This window comes from Brienomyrus brachyistius, chromosome 16 (genome assembly GCF_023856365.1).
Source record: "Brienomyrus brachyistius isolate T26 chromosome 16, BBRACH_0.4, whole genome shotgun sequence".
In the NCBI taxonomy this organism is placed as follows: Eukaryota; Metazoa; Chordata; class Actinopteri; order Osteoglossiformes; family Mormyridae; genus Brienomyrus; species Brienomyrus brachyistius.
In genome coordinates this window covers 14,759,932-14,787,758 of record NC_064548.1, presented here as the reverse complement: position 1 = coordinate 14,787,758, position 27,827 = coordinate 14,759,932, and the positions used below count along the sequence as shown (strand labels likewise).

General features: G+C 43.0%; 2 protein-coding genes across 8 annotated transcripts in view; both read right to left on the bottom strand.

Moving 5' to 3' along the window:
- Positions 1-5,248, bottom strand: part of LOC125710202 (glycogen synthase kinase-3 beta) — a 46,663-nt gene extending 41,415 nt beyond the window's left edge. For 6 of the 7 annotated variants that reach the window (XM_048979657.1, XM_048979659.1, XM_048979658.1 and 3 more), the window contains exon 1: positions 4,246-5,248. In XM_048979657.1, the coding sequence (XP_048835614.1) occupies positions 4,246-4,333 (88 nt within the window). In that variant the 5' untranslated portion in view covers positions 4,334-5,248. The remainder of the gene's footprint in view (positions 1-4,245) is intronic. The other variant, XM_048979664.1, reaches the window with a different exon arrangement.
- Positions 5,249-7,160: 1,912 nt separating this feature from the next.
- On the bottom strand, positions 7,161-27,477 carry gpr156 (G protein-coupled receptor 156). The gene is made up of 11 exons (XM_048979656.1): positions 27,288-27,477; positions 26,283-26,949; positions 20,961-21,143; positions 20,206-20,333; positions 19,189-19,324; positions 16,911-17,021; positions 14,808-14,933; positions 13,274-13,369; positions 12,271-12,507; positions 10,411-10,572; positions 7,161-9,477 (listed from the first exon to the last, which is right to left on the bottom strand). The coding sequence occupies exons 3-11, from the start codon at positions 21,075-21,077 to the stop codon at positions 8,176-8,178; spliced, it is 2,415 nt and encodes an 804-aa protein (XP_048835613.1). The 5' UTR covers positions 21,078-21,143; positions 26,283-26,949; positions 27,288-27,477; the 3' UTR covers positions 7,161-8,175.
- Positions 27,478-27,827: the final 350 nt, after the last annotated feature.

The following is a 27,827-nucleotide window of genomic DNA, read 5'->3' as shown; positions in this document are numbered from 1 at the left end:
TTTTAAAACAACAATGGGGGGGGGGGGGGGGGTGAGCAGGTCGATGGGGAACCGGAAGCTTTTTCTGAGACACCAGCAGCTCCTGGCTGCTTAGCTTATCCAAGGTGACTTGTTCGTACTGTTTCAGAAGCCAAAAAAAAAAACCTCACCAGAACAATTCAAGCTCAGTCATTTGCCCAAGGGAACTACATGAGGGTGTCTAAAGAGATGTAAGCTTTCAGTTCAGGGTTACAGGTCAACAGGGCAGAACTGGCAAATACAGAAGCCTGTAAACCGCAGCATTATTAATAGCGCAGCAGGTTATGGGCTAGATCATGACAGGACCCAAAAGCAGGGGCTTCCCTTCCCTTCAGCATCGCTGGCAGCCCACTTGACGTGACCATGTGACGCAGATCTCTGCGGGACACCAGGAGAATGAGGACACAGCCACAGCCAGTCACAGCTTTCTGAGTTAGCAGGTCCCCACGCTGAGGTGAGTCAGCCGGTGGTCCCCATTTTGTAAGGCGACATGATGGAGGGAGTGATTGGGGAGGTGGGGAGACGACATCCTCAAGAGCACCTGTTCATCTCCACACTTGGACCACTAACCTAGATAGTTTTTATTGGGGGGGGGGGGGGGGGGGAGGAGGGGGCCTCTGCCCCACTGGGGTTCTGCAGCCACACGTAGAACACAGCAGGTCGTAACTCGCCTCTTGGTCTCAATGGGATTTCTTTAGCAGACCAGCAAAATCTGGGTGGCCCAAAAAAACAGCACCATGGGGTCAGTGCCCCTGATGCGCATGCAAATCTTTAGTGTTCCCTTTAGCCAAGGAAGACGCTATTCGTTTGTCATGGGGGGGAGGGGGATTTTTCCCCCACTAATGTGCCAGTGTCTTCGATATTCTTATACAAGGCCAAACCCAAAGGAACACAAACCATTAATTTAATTGCATATATTCCAACAATAGCACCATAATTTGTTCTTAAACTAGCTAAATGGCAATACAGCCAACGCTAAATGTGTTTTCCCCATGAACTTCCAGGTTCCCCCTCAAGTCCACTACACTCAACCCACAAAGCCAAGCCACAGAACTGCGAGCCCGGTTGGGGTGTTGGACTACCTCTCCACAGGAGCGCTTCTCTCCAGCTAAGACCTGCATCAGCCTTGGTAAGGATGCAGGCTCCAGTGCAAGTAGTAAATAACTCATTTGTAGGGCTAACCTCACCCTGGTACCTTCTTTCAGAAGTTCTGGCTCTCCGTCTTTCAGTTCTTTTTTAAATAAGAGCGTAAGATAAAAACTATGTTACGTAATGCTGCTTTCACGACAGATTACGCAGTGCGTAAAGCCGCATTTTTAGATAGCATCTGACCAAATCCCCCACACCCTTTTCATTCAAGCTACTGATTATCTGAAAGAAAAAACTAAATAAAAAGATACAATGTATTTTTCCACTGGGTTGCCAATCCTTACATTCCATCTTCAAGACTACAATGTGGACAGTATGTTGGTCTTACATCTATGTTTTGCACACCAGAAAGGATAAGTGTCAGTTAATCTCCAAGAGTACCTACAATACAATGCAACTGTAGAGTAGAACAGGAAGTTACTGAGGTAGTACATGACTTCATAATTTTATTTACTTCCATGACTTCATGAAAAACCAGGCACTTCTCAACAATAAAACCAGACACCTTAAAAGACAGGCATGCAACCCTCTCGGTCACAGTGCTCATGGTAAGAGTACTTCTAGGTCAAATCCCACAGTATATCTTCCATCACATTCCCATCTTCTGGCTTTGGAAGGAGAGAAAAAAAACAGACATCCTTTAATGGGTGTGGGTCACCTCATTCATTATGGAGACTGCCAATCACTGTCATTCCTCAGCCCCTTCCCAACCAGCATGTCTGCGCCAGAAATTAAGACACAGCTGAGCTGCCTTTCTCCTTTACTCCCTCTGTCTCCACTTTTCAGTCTAGGCTGTCATCTCAGCTGCCCCCCCCCTCCCACATGCCCCAGTCAGGTGGCTACACACCACCGCCACCCTGTGCTCCCAAGTGAGCGAGCTCCCTCTCTAGGTTTTACCCAGACAGGCCACGCCCACCCAGAATACACCCAATCACAGCCTCACTCACCCCAGGCTCCACCCACCCAAATGTGCCACACATCCCAGATTCATCCAATCACAGGACCCCCCTGCAGACCACACAATACAAAAAAGAATGCCCTAGTCATTAGATTTACAAGCACTTCATATACCAATATACAGTCTATACAAAAATAAACATTAATTTAGACAGTGTGACCATGTTAAGCCAATAAGAAATCAATGAAGACAAGTTTAAACTGCCCTAATGACCCAAAGGGAGAACAGCTGAACAGGTGGTTTTTACAACACTGAGAATGCAGCGAGGATGCAGGATTCAGCAGTAACACCCCTACTTGGAAGCATTTATGGCCTGTGCACCACGGGGGGGATGGGGGGGGGGGGGGGGCGTTGCAGCCACTGCACTGCAGTGCTGGAACGAGCACCTCTACGGATTCATTATCGAGCTGACCAGTGCCCGGCCAAAAACATGCACTCAGCTCTTGACACAGACTCACATGCACAGGATGCATTCAGTCTGCCTTCCCCATTCATATTAATCTCACTTATCTAGCAACTTGGACTTTAATGTAACACACTATTTTAGTGACTACAGCAACCTCACAAACAGTACTGCTACAGCTATATCAGCAGTGAATAGCATTTAATACCTTTAACTGAAACCATGTCGGAAGGGGACCAGATGCACGAATTTCTGCCTTTATTTACTACAATAAATCTTAATTTAACACACAAGCGCACAAACTGTTGTTTCTTGAATATAGAAGCTTAAGCTGCATCCAGAGACAATAAAACACAATGAACAAAATGATATGCAGACGCTTTTAATTGAGAGGACACAATGGCAGGCAGTGCAGGCCAATCTCCCGTGTAAAGTGACAGGGAGGGAGAAAGTCCTGCGGACGGCGGCCCTGGAGCGTGGTGAGGACACCCAGCTTTACTCTGTCCGTTCGATGCTTCAGAGGTGGCCCGGAGTTACACAGCTCCTCCATTTATTACCACAGGAGCATTTACACATCAAAAGGAGTGGGAAGCTGAAGACTGCACAGCCAGAAGCCCACAAACAACGCTGCGTGCAGGGGGGTCATCACTGGCAACGGTGGACTCAGAAAACAGGAAACGAAACACCGATTAACAGCAATTGTATTTATCTATTATGTTTAGTCAACGATTTTATCCATAGAGACGTAAACGTGAACAGCAGGGTGTTTTGATGAAGTACGTTTTCTCAAGGACAGTTACAGCCCCCAACCCCCCCCCCCCCCACGGCCCCAAGACCCGAGCAGCGGAGCTCCATCTTTAAGCACCGCTACACGGGAGGCTGAACAGGTGTCCAGGGAACTAAATGTCACACACGCCGACTTCGCAGGTGACATTTTCCCCAAATAAAAATGTGAATTTCGGTAGAAAGGCAACATATTAAAGTACATCACTGGGTCGCACTGGTTCCTATTGTAAGTCGACAGCACGCCTAAGGATGCGCAGAGAACATGATCGCAACCACGGAAATAAGTATTAATGCCAGTCAGCAAGAAAAACTGACACGGACGGCTAGAGCAACCCAGAAAAGTCATATAATACTCATATAGTGTATGTTTTCAGGTGTTATGAGACACGCCGGACGCCAGCTGTCATGACCACAGACTGCCTTCCCCGTAGCATGAACGTTAAAATCCAGCGGAAAACGAACTATCCTCAGATATTCGTCCACAACGTGAATTATCTCGAAACCAATCGCCGATTGTTAGAGAGGAACAACGAGCCTCGGTATTACCTTCCTAATAAACAGCACATTTAACTAGTTAAGCGGGTTAAAATAACGGGTAAAGAAGTTACAAGGCCAGTCACCCATTAGCAACCGGAATCGAGATGGTCATCTACTACCTTCCGCTGTAAGGTTTATCTTGATAATTCAGCGCCTCAGTCTTGCATTGGCAGATCCCCCACCACGGTTAAAAAAAAAGAAAGAAAAGAAAGGGGCCCATTTAAGTTGTCCCAACTCAAGGGGTGGCAGGTCTCTTAATCCCTTATAAATAAAAAGGTGACACTTGCTGGATGAAAGGAAAAGCACCAAGAGGAGATCGTATTGACCCTGATAAAGGCTGGGCACCGGCACCGGTAGCCGAGACGAAACGACGGCGGATCGCACGAATACTCACTGCTAACTTTCATGCTCCCGAAGGCCGAGGGCTGCGGCACCGGTTTGCAGCTCTCTGCAAAGGAGGTGGTTCTGGGCCGACCCGACATATTCCGATCCAAAGAAAAAAGAAAAAAAGAAAAAAAAACCCACACTGTCCCTTGACTCCGTAACGTCGATTATAGGTTTGATTCGTATTTATTGTCCTCCGTTATTCGGATAGTAGTTCAATCTGTTATTTAATGCATAAAAGAGAGGGGGAGATTCCTCCGTCAGCCCTTCCCCGAATGCTCTCGTTAGCTGGATATATCCGTCCAACAGCTTTCTTCTTTCTTCAGATCATCCTCTTTTTTGAACATTAGATTATAGGCATCTATAGCGTTACCGGGGACAGCTCGATCTACCGGATCGCCAGGCCTTTGGAGGTGGGGGCCCGTTTTCAATTACCTACCGACGGCCCTTTCCTGCGTCCTTATATTAAAATCAGCGCCGTGCAGTTTCGTGACGCTGTCCGTGGTCTTATCGCTGATCTAAAATAGAGAAATCATGGTCTAAATTGCGCTGGCTAACGGCGTTCTTCGCTTCGTAAATGTCGCACCGCACCATAACCCTTCATATACTGAGGTGGAGACTCAGCGATCCGACTGCTCCTGCCATGGCGGCTCCCCTCTGCTCGGCTCGGCCAACGGTTCAAATGAAGAAAAAAATCTTTTCAAATCCCCAAATGTAAAAATGAAATTGGCAGAACAGACCTAGTCTCGCGTCCAGTTCTAAAACGCGGAAGTAAGAATCTGAAGCCTAACCTATGATATAACGGGTCGAAACGCCACCATCGAGACCCCTTTACTTGTGGGGGGAAAACCGCAAACGATTCTAGCCGATACCGCTCCACAAATTCTGAATTTCTTTTTTTATTCCTTCTCCGTCTGTCTCCGCTCGCTCTTTGTCACTCCAGCCCACAGTGCGTAAGTTACGTACAAAGGCTGGGCTGGTACATAGATGCAGCAAAGGGCTACGCCACTTTCCTACAGAGGGAATTGCAAACTGCGCACGCTCAAGCCGACATGGGCGGAGACTGGGTTCCGTAAACCAATAAAAAGCGGGTTCCACGAAGAAAGGCGGAGAAATCAAACTACCGCGGCCCAATGAATCTGCGGCTATTCCGTCACACTTTCCGAATATTGCCGAAGGCTTCCACTTGTTTTTCGCAAAGCACAGTGCTACTGTACAGGAGGGCGGGGAATCTGTCGGCGCACAGTAAACTGGCATAGACATCTACCAATGGGGTTAAGAACAAAGCCGGTAGTGCACCAACAGAATTTGACGGGCGCCGAAAGCGAGCCCCAGTGGCTAAGTAACGCTGTTGCTAGTCGGCTCCTGTAATTTGTCCAATGATATGCCGTGGCCGAGTATAACCCCTTCTTTTTTCATGAACTGGAAAAAAGTGGTATGGAACGAGTAGCTGAAGAATTGTTTTATTATTTTTATTTTATTGTACTTTAGTATTGTCTGTTTAGTTGATAATGGTATTTGTTAATAAATGTAATATTTATTTTTATTGTTATTATAATAAAATTCAACTGAAGTAAATTATTCAGTTTTACTATACATATTTACTATATGTTTAGCTACTGATTCACCCAGGTATTCATTGTTTCAGTGTCATACTAATATGTAGATAGAATGAACTTTTGTCCTTTCTTAGTCGAGTAAAAGTAGTGATTTACAACCTATTTTAACTTATTTTATTCTTGAATCAATTAAGCACAGTCCCTTTCCCAGTGGAATAGCAATTCCTATGGCTAGATTATGAAACTCAAAAGTACATTGAAGCGAGAAGACTCAAAAAATATGACCTGTTTTTATAATCACAGATGGGTGGCTCAGGGGCAAGTTAAACTTGACTTAAACCTCCATAGTTGGGAGTTTGAATCTCACTCTGAGTGTGAAGTGTGCATGTTCTCACTCTGTTGTGTGGGTTTCCTCGGGGATCTCTAGTTTCCACCCTCAAAAATGCACCATCAGGTTATCTGCCTTCTGCCCTGTGCTAGCAGGCAACTGCATAAGCTTGTTAGGGATAAATGGTTGGAAGATTGATTGCTGAGAAATCTGCAGGTGGCAGGTTACATATGTCTTAATGTAAAAGTTACACAATGCCTACACAGTAATACAATTAACCAAAACTCCACAATTAGTGTGTATTACGTGTAGGCTTATTTTGTTTAGTAGTACAGGAATCACAGTTTAGGCATGTTTGTCATTTTAATTCTTTAATTGTCTGAGTAAATGTTTACCCAGAACATATGAGGAGAAGGGTATCCTGGTCTTTATTTTGTGAAGGGTTTAGAGCAAAATGGCAGAGAAGTGTCAATGAACATGGATGACAAGGGCCAACTTTCAAAGTTTAACGGGTATGTTTGACAGCGAACGCAGAGTCAAGATCTGATGTTATTTATATATCAAAGTACTTTTTTAAAACGAAATTGCCAAAAAATCTCTTGTAAATTCATTTTGCTTGGGATTACCAGATAATCCCTTTATGGAGACGATGCGTGCCATACTCCAAGGTCATGAGTCAAATGAATTCAGACAGAGGTACAGTGAAGCTGTGAAATCAGTACCAGTAGGTTCTGCAAGCAGCAAACCATCTCATCACGTCTGCAAATTGAAAAGTATTTTTCTTTCATTTAGAAGGATAAGATAAACTAAATGTCTGCCGTCACATGAACGGGTGAAAGAAAGGAGACGCTTTCTCATTCAAAAGCCTAAGAGAGAAATGCATCCAGTCCTGCGAAATCCAAAGGTTTCACACTGAGCATATATGGAAGTGTAGCGGGGCGGCAGGGAATTAAACAGGCCTGTAGCTGCTTGCAGGCAATATACAGGAATGATTAATGAGAGGAACACACTTTCATAGTCAGATACAAAAACTCAATCGACAATTAATCAGAACATTTACTAGGTATGGCAAATTACCGCTTATACATACAGTTCTCAGTAAAATATGCAAAAACACTTTCAGGTGTAGTAAACCACACATGTTACATGCTGGATTTTATCCCAAGGTTATTTAATAGAATATATGATAAAAATTCAAATGCAATGCATGTAATAAATTAAGGAAAGAAATTGAAATAAATTACGTCTAATGTACAGAGAACTCAAAAACCTTGCCGTCACAGACAAAAAAAATGCATACAAAAGAGATTAATACAGGAAGACACTGACCATACTGTGAGTTGACGGTATGTTTAAGTAACCTTTTCCTAGCAAAATACAAAAGCTAATCAGACTGAATAAATGGTTCCTGAAAATGGATAGATTATCAATACTACTGTTGACAGGTTTTTTTTCCCCAACAAGTTTAGTAACTAACCATATGCAAAAGATAATAAAGTGTATGGTCAGGTTGTTTACATACTAAATTTCATTCTCAGGTCCTGCATTCAAAATGTGCAAAGGCAGAATAACCTTCAAACTAACTTATTCTACATACAAGTCTGGTTAAAAGACCAGATCTTGGTAATACCTGAATACAAATAATTACAATAAAATACACTAAAATAAGAATATATGTGCACAAAAGGCATATGATAGGCTCACCTCTACAGAGGACAGTTCAGCAAGTTTTGAGTTGAGCTAAAATGGTGGCAATCCAGGCACCTCATGCAATAAATCACATTAATTTTTAAACTCTTACAGGGAGCTAAGTCAACTCATGTTTAGTAAGGCATACATTCACATTGTGCCACAGAACAAAGACCTAAGAAAAAATCAAATACAGCAAAAGGAATACTGCCTCTTTCCTCTAATTATTCTAAATTTAAAGGAACATTTATGACCCAACACAAAAACCATTACGTCTTTGTAATAAAGTCATGTCATTGTGGCTTTTTAACTCCACAACTCCTTACAGCAGGACTGTGACTTATTATCGCATGCTGGTGCGACTTCAGACAAAAGTAGGCTGAAGGTCATCTTTAAAATTTACCACTGGATGGATGATGTGGCAGTAGCTAGGGAAACCACCAAACTCGCTGTCGGAAGTTTCCGAGGTGGTGCTGTCCATGGACTCGTACTGTCTGTGGGCGCATGTCTTGCAGTACGAGCTGTGGTAGCAGCAGCAGTTCTCCTCGGAGCTGCTGGAATCGGAGTCGGAATAGCTGTACTGATCCTCATGCAGCTCCTGCTCTTCCCGGAGGCGCTCTCTCTCTGTAGGAACGTCATTGGGATCGCACCCTGAGAAGGACATGATGGTACAGGTACGTGTGGCTCCTCCGTGGAGTCCTGAAGAGGCTGGTTTCTGCCAGCCTGGGGAGTGGCAGGCCTGGGCTTCTCCTTCCCTTCCGCCGCTGAGGACCCCGGAGTCCGAACGCTGAGGCTGCCACACCGTGGTGTCAGGTTCACTTCTGCTCGGGCTGACGGGAGGGTGTTTATTTTGGTAAGAGGTGGCTGCACTTTTGCGGTGTACAGCGGGCACAGACCGTGAGTAACAATATGAAGATAGACCAGCCCTGGAAGAATGGAAGGGGGGCCTCCTCTTCCTCATGATATAGGGGGAAATGCCTGGGTAGCAATAGCGGTAGGGGAACTTATGAGAGGACTCCTCAGGACTGGGACTGGCAGGACCTTTATCCCATTTTGGTGACTTGAGGGACGTGGTAATGGCATCCACACTGAGGTCAAGGAGGATCTCCTGTAGCTTTTCACTGCTGACAAAGTTATGCTTGCCTCCCAGTAGAGGTGTCTCTCGCTTAACTTGAGGGATCAATTCCTCAGTTCCAGTGGGACTGTTATTAGTGACACTATCCATGGGACTACCAGAATCAGCCTGTTGTACATCACTCATCAACAGATTCCTAGAACCTGGAGAATCTATAGTGTTGAAGACGGTTGCAATCGTAGATAATGTCTCTGCTACATCACTTTCATTCTTGCTGCCCTCAGGAATGTAGTCTGACTTGTCCCCTGCATAGTCAGTGTCCTTAGAAACATTTTCATGTGGCCTCTGTGTAACTCTCTGCCCTGGAAGAGGAGGACTGGGAAGAGGAACATCCATAGCCGTAGCATCTGTCTCTAACGATGATGAAGCAGATTCAGGCTGCACTTGCGTTATTTGTGTGGAGGAGGAGTTGAGGTTTGCAGAGGAGTTAGTCTCGTGGTGCTCACCAGGACCACCAGCTGACATTAGCTTCAGCAGCTTCTCCTTAGCGTTGTTCACCTGCTCTTGGAGGCTGTCAATCACAGCATTCTTCTACAAAGCAAGACAACAAGTACACGTACGCTAGTGACCAAAAGTGTGGGAATACCTAACATTTTTGGCATTCTGCTTTAAAAATGACCACACAAATATTGCCGGTAATGTTTATAAACAATCAAAGAATGTTTACAAATATCATACACAGGATGATTTAATAAGTAACTGGAGTAAGTGGAATAAAGTTCTGCAATCTCTAACAATTGGAAGTGTTTCCAGCATTTTGGAAATTAGTGTGGGCAATTTCTTCATTATGGTTCAGCCATGCTAAGACAGCAAAAGAAACTGGGGAGGAACAAATAAATTATATGGGGGTGGGACAATGAAAACCCTAAAAAACAACACCCACTGGTGTCATTTCCCTGTTTTCAAATCTTTTCAATCAATTCAAGAGAATCTTTTCTTCTCTTCAAATTTTATACATTGGATGTGTTCTAAAACACTTGTGTTTAAACAGAGAATATACTTCCCATTCCAGGTCAAGGCGTTATTTTGCATTGTCGATCAGGATACCAATGCTGACTGATGCATAAGTGCCCTTTAGAATCATTGTCTGGCTGCCCGTACGTGCTGCCATTTCACAGGGCATTGGCTATTTTGTGCACTCCTGTACAGGTTTCGGTTTAGCGAATTGGCATTAACAGATTGCTCCCAGATCTTCCAAGCATGTCAATGGCCGTGAAAGGCGACCGGACAGAACCAAAACAATCGCCAGCTGACTCAGTACTTGTGTTGTTGCTGCCCTCGTGGATGGAAAACCTATTGCATTTTAATTATGCATCTTGTAAATGGAACAAGGCAAAAAAAAAGAACTTTGCCTAAATGGTTTTGATAAGAAAATTTAAACAGTCATTTTATGCATGCAGTGAGAGCGGTGAGGTGTATGACACCGGCTGAATCTCCACATGCTGACCGTCTCCCCGGCTTTACCTCCATGAGAAGCCTTTTCATGGAGCTGTTCTCCCCTCGAAGGTAGTAGATCTCATCCTCGCTGTACATGGACTGCAGACTCTTGCTGGGGCTGCTGAAGTACTTGGCCATCTGACTGGAACTGGGATTCAGCTCCTCCTGAAACTGCTTCCATTGGGCTACCTGGGTGGTGGAAGGCATAAATTAAATAATGTTTTATTTGCCATTTGCACAAGTACAGGTACATTGAAATGCTTGTTTGTCTCATATCACATCTTGCTCTTCATTGAGACATATACTGCCAGAAAAATAGAGTACCGACTTGTACCTTTGTTGTCGCTGGGGCTGTACTGTCAAGAGTCTGCCAGCTGTATCCTATAACTGTAGGTAAATGTACCTTTTAAGGTAAAGAAATGGACCATGAGGATCATTTTTGTACCATTGGGGGTACACTGATGTTTGTACCTTGGGGTTGTTCCCAGAGTCCATTTCTGTACCTTAAAAGGTACATTTACCTACAACTAGAGTATAACTGGCAGACCCTTGAAGGTACAGCCCCAATGACAACCAAAGGTACAATTTGGTACTCTTTTTTCTGACAGTGTACAAATTCATGTATACACCTGAGAGAGAAGCTTGCAGGTCCAAGTGCAGGGTCAGCCATTTATCTTTTACCCCTGGAGCATTCAGGGGGGGTCACGGGCCATGCCTAACGGCCTAAGAGAGATGTATCTGTCCTGTCTGGGGCTGGAACCAGTGACATTCCCACCACAGGTACAACCCACCTAACCTGCTGAGCCAGACACTGCAAAAAGTTCCACATGTAAAGGATGCAAATGAAAGGGCCTCGTGCAACATCTCACCTCTTTATCGCATGGGTAGATGGTGTTCATTAAGCTTTTTGATTCAAGTAGTGTCATTACAAAAGTACGTTCATAATACATTGTGCTCTTTATATTGTAAAATGACGATAGCTGCAAGGATTTGAGTATGTCAGGAGTAATGAGTAAAGATCGTTATTGCCATTGACGAAGGAAGCAGAAACTCTGTCCCAGAAATTGCCTTATACTTCTTATCTTGAACAAACTGTTGCTTGTCTCACGGTAATTCAGAGAAAAGCCAGTAAAAGAGGACCGAGATGAGAGGTCCAGATATTTCACCTGAAGAGATTACAGGTGATTGCTATCTGCACTGGAGGTTCAGCGTTTTGAGTTGTCCTAGCCAAATAAGTTCCAGATATTTCAGGATTTGCAAATGTCCATGTTAATTCGTTTATTAGCCGTGATGAGCCCTTCCATGACCTTCATTTAGTTTCATTTTTATTTTATGAGCCTATTCCCTTAACGGGAGATAAAGAAAAGCCAAGAGCCACTGAGCACACAGGAGTTAAGTGCTTCTTAGCCCTTTGAAGTCATGTGACCTATATACGACCTTTTCATTAAGGATATTTCTCACATTCACATTTGTTTTCCCACTTCTCCACTTCTTGTTCCAAATCCTTATTGAGGCAGTTTTCCTTATTTTCATTTGTTTGTTTCCTCTTACGAAACTTGCAGTTTTTGTTAAAAGGGATTTGGAAGAACGCGTACGCCTGGTGTTTCGAAAACAGCCGACACCAAGGCCACTGTGACTGCGCTCCTTTTTGCTCTCATCAGTGAATGGGGCCTGCTGTGTGTCACTGCAGAACAAAACATTATTAAATATCTAAGAGAAGAGTGATAGCACCCATCCCTTAGATCCTACGTCTGACAGAGGATGGGAGTCAATAGTTTTTGTATCACCCGTGAGTGTGATTGCTTAGCTGCATCCATTGTAGTCAAACGACAGCTTGGTAAGAGATGTTCCATCGCTAAAAGGTGAACTCTGAAGATGAATGCTCACCTGAGGCACAAACAGCAAGCAGTTCGTGGCCAGTGTGCAGATGAAGATGGACCCCGACACGACACTGTAGACCACGTTCGGCCACGTTTGCAAAAGTCTGGACACAGGGATGCTCAGAGCCACCGAGAGGGTGACTAGGCAAGCCGCCGCCATTATGGTGAGGGACTGGTTCACCGGGGGCCAGCTGACATCGTTTGTTAGACCAGCTAGGTATGTCCCGTATAGGAGGAGGCTGCCCTGGGGAGGGGGAAGGTAGGGAAGGAGGCAGAGAGACAAGAAATTGTTGGCATATATCCAATAGGTCTTGTCTACAGTGGGACAAGTTAAATAAAAACAAGTGACCCATACTTGTTACCATGAATTAAATGTCATTCACTGTGCAAAGAAATCGTGATTCACTTTTATTGCACTGTGCAAAAAACATAAGCGCTAGCAATGAATTCAGTTCTAGTCAGCATGAATCAGTTCTTTTGGGATTCCTGTAGGACCTTCTTTGTAGACATGCTGATGCAGCAAGTGGCTGGACAGAGAAAAGCTACTGAAGGAAGCAGCAGCATGACACAGTGAGAGGGAGTCTCTGTGTGTGTGTGTGTGTGTGTGTGTGTGTGTGTGTGTGTGTGTGTGTGTGTGTGTGTGTGTGTGTGTGTGTGTGTGTGTGTGTGTGTGTGTGTGTGTGAGAGAGAGAGAGAGAGAGAGAGAGACAGTAAGGGATATGGCACTTGTAAGGGAAGGGATGACGTGGTGCTTATTACTGACTGGGTGATACAGTGTCTCATGAAAAACACAGTACCCTGAAGGTCACTGACTCAAGGCCCAGGAGAGGCCCTGCTGAAGAACACTCACACTTTAAATAACCTTACTTACTCTAGTCATCCAGTAAGACACTCGGCTGTAAACAGACATAGTGGAAAAACCGTAAACTGTCATTAAAAACAGCAGCTATCCAAATACATGCGAATGAAGTCAGTCCAGAGGGTGGGTAGAACTGACTTGTCCAGTTCACCTTGAGCACTGAGAGAAGGACGATCCAGATATCAGAGTAGTGTGAAGAGCAGAATTCCTGCTGAAACAAGGAGTAGGACACTTCATGTTCCACCACCTGCGACACAGAGATGGCGCTAGATCACAGAAGAGCAGATGCAGACCTAGCCCTTTAAATGGGTTAATGCGCTACCAGTATCTGCAAAGATCCCAAATTAATCACCATTTTTCTATAAGAACTTACTTTTGTTCAAAAATTAGTGTAATACATTTAGGGTGAAGGGTTATTTGTGAGGGAAATATACTGTTAAGGATCCGGGTGGACTTGGTGCAAGGCTGAGGCAGATAGGGAATGGACAACCCACTGGTGGCTCAAAGGACAAATGGGGTTTAGTAACTGAACTAAAAAAAAACATTTACAAAACAACCACAAGGGCTCAAACAAAGACTAATTACAAACCAGGGAAAGTAAGCAGCATCCAACTTCACAAACAATCAACGAATCACTAGCGAACTAAACAGAGGGGACTTAAATACAGGTAACAAGACTAACAAGGGGCAGGTGAGATTAATCATCAAGGTTGGGAAAACAGGTCGTGGGTGAAACTAATAATTAACTCAAGGAATTAAAACTATGAACTAACCAAGAAATAGGGAAAACAAAATCTAACACTGGAGGAATAACAGACAGGGAGAAACACAAGAACGGGCAAACCAACGGAACCAAAACCAAATACAAATCACCAGACACAGGAAGTAGAAAAACTACAATACACTACAAATGAAACACTAGGGAACAAAATACAAAAATAGAGAAGGCAGGATTTGAACACATGACAGGGGGATTCACAGACAACCACATGCTCAACAAGTAACAGGGCAAAACACAAAGACTGACAACACGAGGGACGGGATGACCAGCAACGCCTGCTGGCCAAACGGGGAAGGGACACAGAGTGGGTCAACAGGAACTGACCCTGACATATACATAGTAAAGGAATACATTTTGGAGGACTGGTGGCCTGGCATTATGAACTTTAACACAAACTAGAAATCCTGCGTGGTATTCACAGTTATTCTCACCCAATCAGATTTGCTCCATACATTCATAAATCCATCCATTTTTATACCCGATTGTTATAGTCACGGCAGTCCATCCCTTTCCTGGAAGCTACAGGCTCAAGTTAGGGAAAAACCAAATACCAACCTATAGCCAACCTATCACTACATTCAAACATCTATAACTAGTGAAATACATGTTTGAAAATAAAATGGATTTACAAATAGAATGAAAAAATAGATAAAATCTACATTAAAATAAAACAGAATTCAAATAAGAAGAGATGATGATGTATTTCAGGGTGTTCTTTAAAATATCTATTTTGATTTCTTTATAGAAAATTGATATAAATATGTGTGGATGGATAAGACTTCAAATAAGGGCTATGTCAGATGTCATCTATCAAATGCAATTTATATCTGATCCTGAGTGGCTGGCAGCAGATGTAACGTAAAAATTACACCTGGGTGAAATGCGAAATGACTCTGTACTGTACCTTGGCAGCTGCTCTGATGGACTTTCCACACTGGAGAGGGTCAGTCAGACCCCAGGTGCTCAGAACCAAAACATCTATCAGAATCAGCAAGGCCACAAGACCCATCAGCTGGGAATCTCTGATGATCTGAAAACACCATTGTTCCACTGGTGAGCACTCTTAGCAAAACTGAGCTCTATTTATTTTTATGACATGTCCTTTCCAAGAACACGTCAACAAAGAACCAACGGGCATGCATGCTTGCTTAAAGCAATATCCGCAATTGATGTTGTACTATACTGAAGCAGAAAGAAGAGCAGGAACAACAAAAACTGTTAGTGCAGTTACAACGGATGCAAATGTAATCTTTGGGGGCTCCAGGACCGACCAATTATCCAATCCCACCCTCCACACGCAGCTCGAACATGCCAGCCACATACAAGTCAAATAAGGTGTCCAGGTATCCATCCATCCATCCATTTTCCAAACCGCTTATCCTATTGGGTCGCGGGGGGTCCGGAGCCTATCCCGGAAGCAATGGGCACGAGGCAGGGAACAACCCAGGATGGGGGGCCAGCCCATCGCAGGGCACACTCACACACCATCCACTCACACATTCACACCTATGGGCAATTTAGCGACTCCAATTAGCCTCAGCATGTTTTTGGACTGTGGGGGGAAACCGGAGTACCCGGAGGAAACCCCACGACGACATGGGGAGAACATGCAAACTCCGCACACATGTGACCCAGGCGGAGACTCGAACCCGGGTCCCAGAGGTGTGAGGCAACAGTGCTAACCACTGCACCACCATGCCGCCCCTGTGTCCAGGTATCATTACTATAAATTATCGTTATATACCTGTTAACTTCAGCTGGCAGGACTGTCAGGTTGTATATGTCAGCTAAGAGCTTATTACCTCCGTCTCAGTCGTGGCACTAAAAATAGCAATGTGGCAGTGACATCATCTCCTTAGTATCATATCTACCGGTTGATGAATGGTAACAAAATCACGTAATAATAAAGCCTCATCGCAAAGTTCATTTTTTAATTAGACCGTGGCAAAGGTTCCTGGTATGGTTTAACGTTAAAGCATGCTCGTCTGTGATTAGAAATGGCCGTAGTACTTCAGAAGGCACTCTGGGCAGCAGGTAGCATGGTGGTTAAGGGCATGGCATTGTGCACTGAAGGTGATTCAAGTCCCAGGAAGTACTCAGCTCTAGGGTCCTCAAGCATGCTGCTTAATCCAACCTGTTGTAGTGAAATATACAGCTCTATAAGTATATAATTATGTGAGCTTAGCATTTAAATTGGTGTTGAGGGACATGAGACCCTTGAGTTTACCCATTTCCATCAAGTGACAAACAACCTGCTCACCGATCCTCCTCACTGCTTTGTCATACCTCTGGGAAATTACCATAATTTCAGGTCTAGCCCTTCTAGCCCCTATCTCATTTCTAGTTATCCACTTGCATAGCTCCTGTCAGACAAGAATAACTATGCAATCCAGGCAACTGAAAATACAGCTGAAGCAGCAACTTCCACATGCGCTGGCACTCATTTAAATTTTCTTCCAGGGCCGGGACAAAGTTTAGATTCCCATTTGAAGTTAAATAACGCTCCTGATAAAGCTACGACTGGGGTTCATTTAAAAGGCTCTGGATTTTCTGAGATCACAGATGTATCAATGTGTTTCTATAATGATGGACTAAGTATTGAGGAAAAAAAATACACTAGACTATTTAAATGTATTAAGTACGCAGAAAATCCCAGATAATCCCAGAATGCATTGCCTCATTAAAAAGCTGTTGCCTTTAACATTCAGCCTACTATGACAAGCTACCCAGGTGAGCACCACAATACCTAAAGCTGATATTACTGAGATACATGCTCCCAGCCAGAATTCCTATAAGAACTTGAGGTGCAAAGTTAGATGCTTTTATTTGACCTGTGAAATGTTTTAAAAGAAATACAAATCTGAAACGGTAAAATATAAAACGTTTTTCGGAATGCAAAATGACCAGGTCTACCTGGGTATAAAAAAAATCCTAAACATAAATTGTAACTTATTGGACCACTGTTGTACCATAGATAGCGAGGAAGAGGAGAGATGAAGTCACGTACCACCCTCTTATCAGGAACTCGCTGGGTGAACACCCGGTACAGCCTCCAAGTTTTCCCCAGGATGGGTCCGAACACCAGAGAACTACCAATGCATAGCGTCCAGATTCGGGCCTGGAACAGAGAGGCACAGCGTTATGGTTTCCCACAATGCTCAGGGACAACAACTGTTCAATATCGAGCTGCCTAAGGGGGTATGACCGTAAACAGGCATCCAGTGAAGAGTTACCATGTGACGTACAAGTGATACATTACAGACATTTTATTAAACCACATCTCTCAAGCTCAGACATGTAAACAAGGCAATCTAAAGCCCATAATCTTCCTGACATTACATTCACGCCATACAAACAGAGACGTGCAGGAATGCCAAGTGCACTTGCTCATCAGCTCGTAAAATCAGACCTACCATACATAACATACCAGCATTTCTGGTGACTTTGCCATCCTAAAGAAGGTCAGGTGTGAGTAAGAAACATTTTTTACCCATGACTGACAAATGCATGGCATTGATATTTCCATGGAAAACAGCAGAGCTTGGCAAAAAATACTTTATTAATAATTATTATAGTAAAATACTTATTCATATCATCTTCATTCATTCATTCACCTTCTATACCACTTTTTCTATGCAAGGTTGTGGGGCGTTAGGTCCAGAGCCTATCCTGGTAGATACGGACGCAAGGCAGAGAATAATTTAGGATTAATTAAGGATTAATTAATTTAGGATGTGAGTCAGGCCCCATAAATGAGGAGAAGAACATACCAGCATTATATCCTAGTGTTCAAAACCCAACCTCCACCAACCACCTTTGTGTCGTAACTTGCAGATCTCTGATAAGGCAGGAGATTCGTATAAAAATGTACTAACTGTGAATGCCTATATGTCTGTCAGCACTTTTAGCACGGATGCTGGGGTGACCCAGCCTCTTCTTCGCCCGCATGCCAGCCCGTATGTGGCAGTGCTGACTTCAGCTGCCAGGCATTAGTCTTGCCATCTCAGGCTGAACCTGCAGCGGTCGATGACTGGCTGGTAGCCTGCCCCTCACCTCCAATTACGCAGCGCCGCATTCGTATTGCGCTGCATTGCATCCCGCAAACAACCAAGGGCATCTCCACTAACCTTTTATCTAATGACCACCTTATCCATCAACCAGGTACCGATGGACTTATCTGAGATCACAAAGCATATATATATATATATATATATATATATATATATATATATATATATATATATATATATATATATATATACAGACATACATACATACATACATTTGTAACAAAATTGATATTGGATAGCAAAAAAAATAAACACACCAATTTACCCATCTTCTTTAAACCAACATGGTGACGGTGGACCTGGCGTCCCAGGAAACACAGAACGGGAGTCAAATATACAAAAATTGCTAATCAGAGACCTTCTGTCTTGAATCTCTATCCTCTACAACACCAAAATCAACCTGCTGTTTCTTGATTCCTTTACACATGTGGTTTACAGACAATAACATTAATAATATTATTATTTCTAATAATAATAATAATAATTATTATTATTATTATAATGCATAGATCAGGCCCAGGGCTGGAGCAGAAGGCTGACCTTAGCTCCTAGGAAACATGCAGCCACCAAACATCAATAAACATCAATAAACATCAATAAACATCAATAAACCTGCCTGATCAATCATGCCCCACCCTAACCCTCCATTCCCGGTCGACCTGTTTTTTCAAATCAGTCAGTTTTTTCTTCAGCAAACCCCCCCCCAAATAAATAATGAACGTTACATCATGTTTATATCCTTTGTCTTTCAGCTACGGAGCCCCAGAAACATTCAACCTGGCCATATATGTAACTCTTCACTGATGGCCACCACAATCAAAATCTCCTGCAGGCACCGTTGATCTGGCAAAAAACAAGCCCCTCCCCCCCCCCCCTCAGCAACAGCAATTCTGCAATGGTAGCTTCATAGCAAATAGGCTTTTGTTAATTTTTCAAAGAGAAGAAACATGTGAAGTGGCACTGAACGTCTTTTCTGATGATGCAATTCCACGGATGAGAGAGCAGAACAACGATATGTCTGTGGAAAAAGTTATTAATATTAAAATTCATATTAATATTTAAGATTTTTCTGGCCTACCCAGTTTATTCCCCTTATCTTAGAACATGAGACATCCCCAGACTTCGACGCATTTCAGAATAGCTTCAAAATTGAAATTCACAGACGATATCCTGCACGACTGCGCGCTTGCATGCACGTCGGATGACAGCACGTACCTGCAGCACGGTCTTGGGCCCAGCACTGGGAAGGAGGGACTTCTCCTCCACGCCAAAGAGGAAGCCACTGCTGTAGGTCAGCAGGCTTCCGCACAGGGTGAGAACGTTCAGATTGGGACTGGACATCTTCACTATCCTGAGGACACGAGGCACAGGGCTTTAGTGGAAGCGCGGAAGGACAAAGAGCGGATGCTCCCGTCACTGAAGCAGGGGCTGAGCTTGGAAGGCAGTAAACTGCAATCCCAAATACGCACAACAGAAACCCTGTCATCAACACATTTGGTAAAAGTATCAAATGATGGCATGTTATTTTTGAAATGTTATGCAAACACAGTGAAATATTTGGTAGAGTTTCATGAATTACAGAGATTTATAATGACAAACAACTTCTATACAGACATCCCACCTCTCCTGCAAATTGACAGTAGCGCCCAGACACTCACAAGTGATGTGCAGTGTCCTAGAAATCTGTTGTTCTGCGATGAAATTTAACACCACAACCCCATCCCTCCCAGTCAGCAAATTCTACTGCCACCCTATAAACCCAGTTGGCTAATTTCACTACCAGCCCCCCTCCCCACCTCCCACTTGGCAAAATTTGCTACCCACATCCCAACAAGCGCCTTTCACCCACCCTCCCCAGCCAGCACTACACTTGGGTGATATCTAATTTTTAATACCATCTCATTTCTAAAACCGTCAGATATTCTAATTCCAATAATGTGGTTGGAGCATCTGGATATTTTCTAACAAAAAAACCACAGTATACGATATTACCATAATACTGCCCATGCCTAGCCAGCTCCGACCCTCTCGATTATCCCTCCTCCACATCCCTGAAATGTGTGGGCATGGATGTGGCATATTTTGTTATTAGGCTGAATTGCCCTTCTTTCTGAGATTTTCCATAGTTCCCTCATCTGAATTGGAGATTACAGGTTTAGCGTCAGACAAGCTGGCGGGGTCCAGCCCTACAGGGAGGTGTGGTCCTGCCCACTGATTCTGGGGCGTACGTACCTATTGTTCCTGCAGCGCAGGGTGAACGCCAGGAAGAGCAGGGCTACCAGGATGCCGGACGACAGCAGCGTCCACACCACCGCACGCAGCACTGGGGACAGGGGTCGCTGAGGAGCCTCCCAGCCTGCCTGAACCCACAGGGCCGGACGAGACACGACAAGCAGTGAGTCCAGAGCCCCGCATAGATACTGAAACATGTAAAGGGGCGGGGCCACAAGGACACTGGCCCCAGTTGAAAGCTGACAGGCCCTGGAGTGACCCCTCCCCTGTCACGCACGGATTCTAAATATGTCATTGGCTAATGATAAAGTTGGCCCCGCTGCATAAATTAAGGCCCCTCTTATGCCCCACATCAGCAAAAATGCCAAGAATCACCCTGCAAATACCTGAAGATGAACCATCACCACAAGCCCTAATTTTCTATTAGTTATTTCTTTAGTTCATTCTGCAGTAAATAGGCACCAAGAATCAATCCTCCCATTATTAATACTAAATGTTTCTGTTTCAGGCTCTCACACATTGACTGGTGACATCATTTGTAAGGGACAGCGAATCAGCGTGTAATTCTGGTGGTTCATGTTAACAGGGCAGTGAGTCAGTGTGAAATCATGGTGGTTGATGTTCACAGGACAGTGAATCAGTGTGTAATTCCAGTGGTTCATGTGAACAGGGCGGTGAGTCAGTGTGTATTTAAGGTTCGTGTTAATAGCGCCACAGTGAATCGGTGCGTATTTACAGCAGCAGTGTGTAATTACAGTGCTGAGTGTGCACAGCCTCTGAAGGAGCATCCAGGCCTCCTGGCTGCTGATCCAGGGGTCGATGAGGCAGCGACCAGAGCTGCACTCCTTGCTGCAGTTCAGGGCTGTGTCCATAACGCCAGCCGGTGGCAGCCTGGCCTTACACCATCATCCTGATGCCACACAGCCAGATTTGCACCCCTGCAGGGTTAGAAGACAACATCAGACTGGTGACTGTCTGCCTTTTCAGGTAAGATTTTTCATGGGCAATACAGCTAAATAAACTACTGAGTATGACTGCCAGATTCCCCAATATATTCCGACATCCCACCTCTCCCAGAAGTTACGGAAGTCTCCGCAAATTGACCGCAGCTCCTCACTGCCTTGATTGATGCGGAATGTCCCAGAAATCTGTCACTCCGCTATCCAGTGGCAGAAAATTTGCAAGAAGTTTTATCACCGCAACTCCTCCCCACCTGGTCAGCAAAATTTACTACCCCCCTCTAGCCCTTCTTGGCAAATTTTATCGCCAGCACCCCTCTGTCCCCCAGGTGACGCTAGGCTCGGGCAGTATCTTATTTTTAATTAAAATTTTGATGTGACAGTCCAGACATTAAACTCTGGAATACGGTATTTTCAGTGTATTTTAAAAAGTGACGCTATTCCAGTATTTCCCAAGAAAATGTGCGGGGTGGGGGTGTGTGGGGCGGGTTATCACCATCATACCGCCCAAGCCTAAACTAGTCAGCCCCCCACCAAGAAAAGTGATGATCATTTCACTTCCTCCACAACGCAGGGGCCCCAGGTAATTGTCTATTCTGCTGGCAATGTATACAACATATACTTTGCTATGACTTTGTCTGGATCCCTTTGTGACTATCGGGCCCTAGGCAGCTGTCTCGTCTGTCTGTGCTTGGATCTGGCCATGATAATGCCTATATAATGGAAGAGGGATTTTCTAAATATGTCTGAGAGCGAGCTCACTAATCGAAAGAGCCCTTGCAGAGGAAGGTTACATAAATGAGATACCAAAGGGGTGAGTTTTATGTGGTAGTGTCCTAATGTGTGAAGCAGGTTCAGGCCAGGCCTCTGGACCACATTGGAAGTAATGGATGCTGGTGCATTTGCGGTGAAGTTAGAGCAAAGGTTCTCATCACCCCTCATCAGCTGGAACCTGGGGGCAAAAGCTGCCTCCTTATAATGCTCCTAATGATTGTACGTTCACTGTTTTCCCTAAGCAATGACTTATAATGAAGTTAGAAATTTCCACTAGACAAGATTCAATAAAATTTCTGTGTGTTATTTCTATTATGCTATGTTATGGTGCAGTGGTTAGCACTGTTGCCTCACAGCTCTGGGACCCGGGTTCGAGTCTCCGCCTGGGTCACATGTGTGTGGAGTTTGCATGTTCTCCCCATGTCGTCGTGGGGTTTTCTCCAGGTACTCCGGTTTCCCCCCACAGTCCAAAGACATGCTGAGACTAATTGGACTTGCTAAAATTGCCCGTAGGAATGCATGTGAGAGTGAATGGTGTGTGAGTGTGCCCTGCGATGGGCTGGCCCCCAATCCTAGGTAGTTCCCTGCCTCGTGCCCATTGCTTCCGGGATAGGCTCCAGACCCCCCGCGACCCAGTAGGATAAGTGGTTTGGAAAATGGATGGATGTTATGTTACGTTAAAAGTGTGTTTTTGTTTTTTTTCTCAGCATTTAACATCCTAGAACATTCACCTGAATAACAGTCTGTTTAAAACTGGATATAAATTCTCAGGCCGTTGCACAAAGAAATCTGGCACCGTGTGACTCTATTATGTACCTCTCAGTTTTATCTGTGCTGTATGCACCTTTACTCTGTTCAGGAATATTCTTACAGAATTACTTTTAAGAATTATTTTCACTTTTTGTCAGTTCAGAAAATCAGGTTTTTCTTTCCCTCCATGTTTCCTTTACCTTTTTGTGAAATTATCTAAACGATTTGACTTTAAAATTCAATTTTATTTACCCACATTCCTGACAAATATTCTATTCACCACAAGAGGGTGCTGTGCATAGTTAAAAACACTTCAAGTTTGGCTATTTCAGAAATTTCCCCGACATCACTTGGGAATGGCTAAAAGGGAACTGTAGTCCTTTTATAAAATCAGCCCGGCAACACTGAGTGCGGAAGGAAACGTCATGCATGGGATACATCATAAAACAGGATATTACTTAAAATTCATTTTCACTGATACACTTAACAATGATAACAGTATTTTAAGTGTAAAAATATTCATGATAAATGTTTATTTTCAGATTTCCTGAACAAAGAATACAAAGAACAAAGAATTCACCTACCACCTTCTCTTTGGGTGTGTCATAGTTTTTGCATAATGTTCCCTACATTTTTTTTTGCTGCAACATATCATTTATTATTTGGTGTCGTCAATACATACAATATTTCTCCGAAATATCCTGTATTCTGTCTAGATCTGAAGGTTTCATTGGATTACTGTGATTATTGATGTTTTAGACATACACTGTAATATTTGGATTGTGAATATTTTTCACTCTTTGATTGACTGACATGCCACTGAGGCTTTGCCTTTTGTGCAATTTCTCCACAACCCTGAGCAAATAAACAGCTGTTTAATGAGGGATGGTTCTGTCCATAGAGTCTAAGGATGTCACTCGAATGATGCTGTTTACCCAGACCCTGTAAATTTCTCTAAGTTTAAAATTAGGAATGGTATGTTTTTTAGTTCATATATATATATATATATATATATATATATATATATATATATATATATATATACTGGCTGGGGTTTTGTAGAGAATAATTTGTTATAAAGAGAGAATAATTTGTTATAAAAATAGATTTTTCTTTGTTTATACAGCATGATACATCATTTAATTCTGAAAGGGATATCTATAATTAATGCCACATGTATAATCTATCACAATTAAAATGCTAATTACCCTCTGGGAATAAAATTATCCTACTGCCACGCGAATAGTGATAAGAATTATTTATTTATATTTTTAGCAATTTAAAACAGTTAATTTCTTGCCCTTGTCTCTCAGGGTATAGTCATCTCTCTGGCTTATAAAGTTTCCTGCTCGCAGAGCCAGCTAAGTGTGTCATTTCCTGTTTGCAATTTACAGAACAATTATATCCATTTAACATCCTCCATTTTGCCGGGGATTTCTGTTTACGGAATACAGTGCAGACTGTCACAAACAAATAAAGGCTGCACAGACTGGCCACCCCTGTACACGCTGGGAAAAAATAACAAACATTTAACTGGAGGCATTTAAATGCATATAAGAAGGCTTTAATGTGCAGTTATTGTTTGGTTTGAGCGTCTCCTGTTCCTGGGTGATTAAGCACTCACACTCCCATTATGCGCAACATATCGCAACACGCAATCTACGCGCAACGTGCTATTTCTGTACCGCAAAATATTTTCCATTATAAACGGGTTACACGACGTGTATTTCTAAAATGCCTCTTCAAGTTGACCACCACCTGTATTTTTTCCCGGTGCATTCCAGGCTTTGTGTGGGCTGCAGATGACTGTCATATCCTGAAATTTGCAGCCGAGGGGTCAGAGAGGTTGTGCTGCACACGGTACCGGATTTACAAAGAGCTCGACCTCTCCTTGGTGAGCGGCCCTGCACGCACCGCGCTGGCGGAAACACGAGCCCCAAACACCAAGACAACCGCCAGAGAAACACACTATTCTCTCCCTCCTCGCATCATGAATTCTACAACTGTTATTCGCATAAAAGTATAACGTAGGTCTACAACTTAAATTAGTTAGTAAATTAAAATAGGCATACTTCAGGAAAGGTTCCCATTCTCACCCCCGTAAATTATTTAATTCAAACATTCAATGCAGTCTCTCCTGTTACTTAACTTTATTACTTTTATTATTACTATTATTATTATTATTGTTATTATTATTATTATTGGGTAGAAAACACCATTGAGTATCATTATTAACAGAAACCGCAAAAAACGATTTAACGTCTACGTAACTATTTTAATTCGTGCGCATAGTTATATTTAGGCCTATTTATGGATCTCTAATGATGCCAGTTATGCTAATTTTAAATTACATTTTGAAAAGACAAATGTAGGGATATACCTGCAACCTTTATTTTCTGGAAAGAAATGTAAGAGTTAGACAAACGTGGACGTTACATATAGATGATTTAATGAATGGGTCTCGCTCCTTTCGCCGCGTGTCTATAGGTTTTGCAAACTGGTTATTAATGTGCAGTATTTCTTAGGTGGGTTTACTCTCCTTTCTTCAAAATGATGAAAATGCATCACACTCCGTGAGACCTACACTGATGTAAGTCTAAGGAATTAACCTCACGCTTAGAGTTTGATAAAAAATAATAATAAAATAAAACATTTCGTGGGGAATCTGTTAATACAGATCCCTTTTAGAAGTCTTTATAACTGTCGTTTTGACGTTTAGTCCTCCATTAATTTTTGTCAATGTTTTCAAGCCCATCCTTTTCACATATTATTCAGACTTCTTTTAAAATCAATTTTAGCAGACTGCGGATCTTTAGGTTTCCCCTTAATTTTTCTTTTCGTGTTATCGTCGGTTTTTAATATTATTTTGTAATGGGGGTGGATCAATGAAAAGAACTGCAGGCGGACAGAACTTCTTTGGGGTAGACTGTGATATTGTAAAATTCTTCCTGGTGTAATCCGTTTAGAAATTTTGCCTAAGCTGATCAACACTAAGAAATGAAGCCTATTGGGGTACCCCCCTTCACGCGCAGCACAATAATACCGTAATTCAAAGGGAATACAGGCTTTATCCACTAGCGTGTTGCACTTTTTAAAGTAGTAAATGCAATATGTTTCACCCAATTACACTTTTAAAGTGACATTTTTTGTGACAATTCCATTGATCATACATATAAAACGTCGTCTGGTTCAACGTTCAACTAAGTAGTGGACAATGCAAACTTTGCAGACAGCGTTCTTGAAAAGTGTAGAAGATTGTCCTAACAATATTAGTTAATTAATCGTCTAATTCCTTTGCCTCGAAGTATTAGTGCGTGAATTAGGGCTTGAAATGTTGCAATGAGCTCACGTCCAACACTTTACTATTTTTGGCTTGCAATGATCATATATTTCAAGTTATATACAGTATATCTCAGATTCTGCATATTTTTTCAGACATATAGACTACAAATTGAACATCCTGGATGGTATTTTGAAGACCTTTTCAGTTTTACAGTAAGGGGATAATAACACTATGAGGACTGCGTTTTGTGCTACTTGTGTAGCTCTTAAAAGGGGAAAGTCAAAAGAAATATCCAAAGAGACCAGACGTACCTGTGTACGAGGCTGATGCCATTCCAATGATGTATAATCCCAGCGTTTCCCGACTGTCCTCAGTCCGTGTCTTACAAAACGAAACAAAATTCCTAAGGGATTGCGCCTTGGCGCCTCGATTGCTTAAAAAGTGCTTTCGTTCATCCAGAAGTAGCAACATTTTCAGTTATTAGCAATGCTTAATACTGATTCATGTTAAACACTGGGAACTGGCAATTGACTGATGAAAACCGAAGCACATCACAGAAACCGGGACAGGAAAAGTGCCGAGAAAAGGGAGGGACAGGAGAGGCACGTCTCAATTACAAAGTGTCGCTTTTAAGCAAAAGTACTAGCATGGGAGCGGGAGTGTCGAAGAAGGGAGTAACACTGTCCGCGTGCTCAAGCGCGTGCAAAGTGCCGCGAGTTCGAATTTATAAACCCTTTCTATGTAAATGAATGCGAATTACTTAATAAAATCCACGTTCCCGCAAGAGGCAGCGTCACTTGTAGAGTCATTCATTATCTAGCATACAAATTACTACAAACTACTATAAACGGCATAAAACGAAAATATCGATGCGATAAATGCAAAAAGCGTATCTACCATTAATATAGCCATAATCTGTGAATAATCTGCACTTTCAAGTGGTCCATCGCAGCCGCCATAAAATAAAATTGTGTCCTGCTAAAAGGCATCACAAAGAATTAGTTTGAGTAAAGCGATTAAAATAATAAAAAAAAGGAATCATTAAAATAAAATATTCATCAGGTAGCCTTTTTACACGTCTGTAATGCTATGTTTCGCGGATGTCGTCTGGAAAACTTGCTGAAGATTTATCATACAACTGATCATAATGTTTTAAAAAGTTGACATCGCGACATCCTTTACATAATAGATGCAGCTATAAAATTAAAACGATTTTAAGCGTAGGCCTATAAGGTACTTCTGAAATGGTTTCGACAATTAAAAAAAATCTTTTACTGTTTTAAGCGACCACTAATAAAACAATATGTAGACCCCACCCCCTGACCAACACCCAGGTGAAAGATACGTGGTAGGCGGGTTGGATGACACATGGAGGAGGGCGGCAAACAAGGTGTTTGTTGATCCGCAAATCCATATCGTCAAAACATCTCATTATCAGACCTCACCGTCCATTGTTGCTGGAAACAAAAATAAATGTTTAAACCCAGCCCCATTACGACATTAACAAAGAGGGGAAACATATTCTGTGTTTTCTGAGGGTGTTGGCTTTTTACTCATATGCGTTGCAGCTGCGCCAACACATCCTCTGCCGCGCGCTCAGACACCTTTCCGAAAGGGCAGCCGGTGAAATGTTTCTTGTGCGTTCAAAATGTCTCACCCAGAGTCAGAGAGGTATCTAGTCTTTACTAATCCAGGGAAACCCGCCATGAGAATGAAGACGGAGTTATTTCCGTCCGCCAATTGTTAATGCAAAAAAAAACTCACTTCAATGAATGGAGGAGAGGAAAGTATTCATTTCAAACGAATTATGGGTAATGTGTGATTGTCGGATACAATCGGCATAAAAATGAGTGACG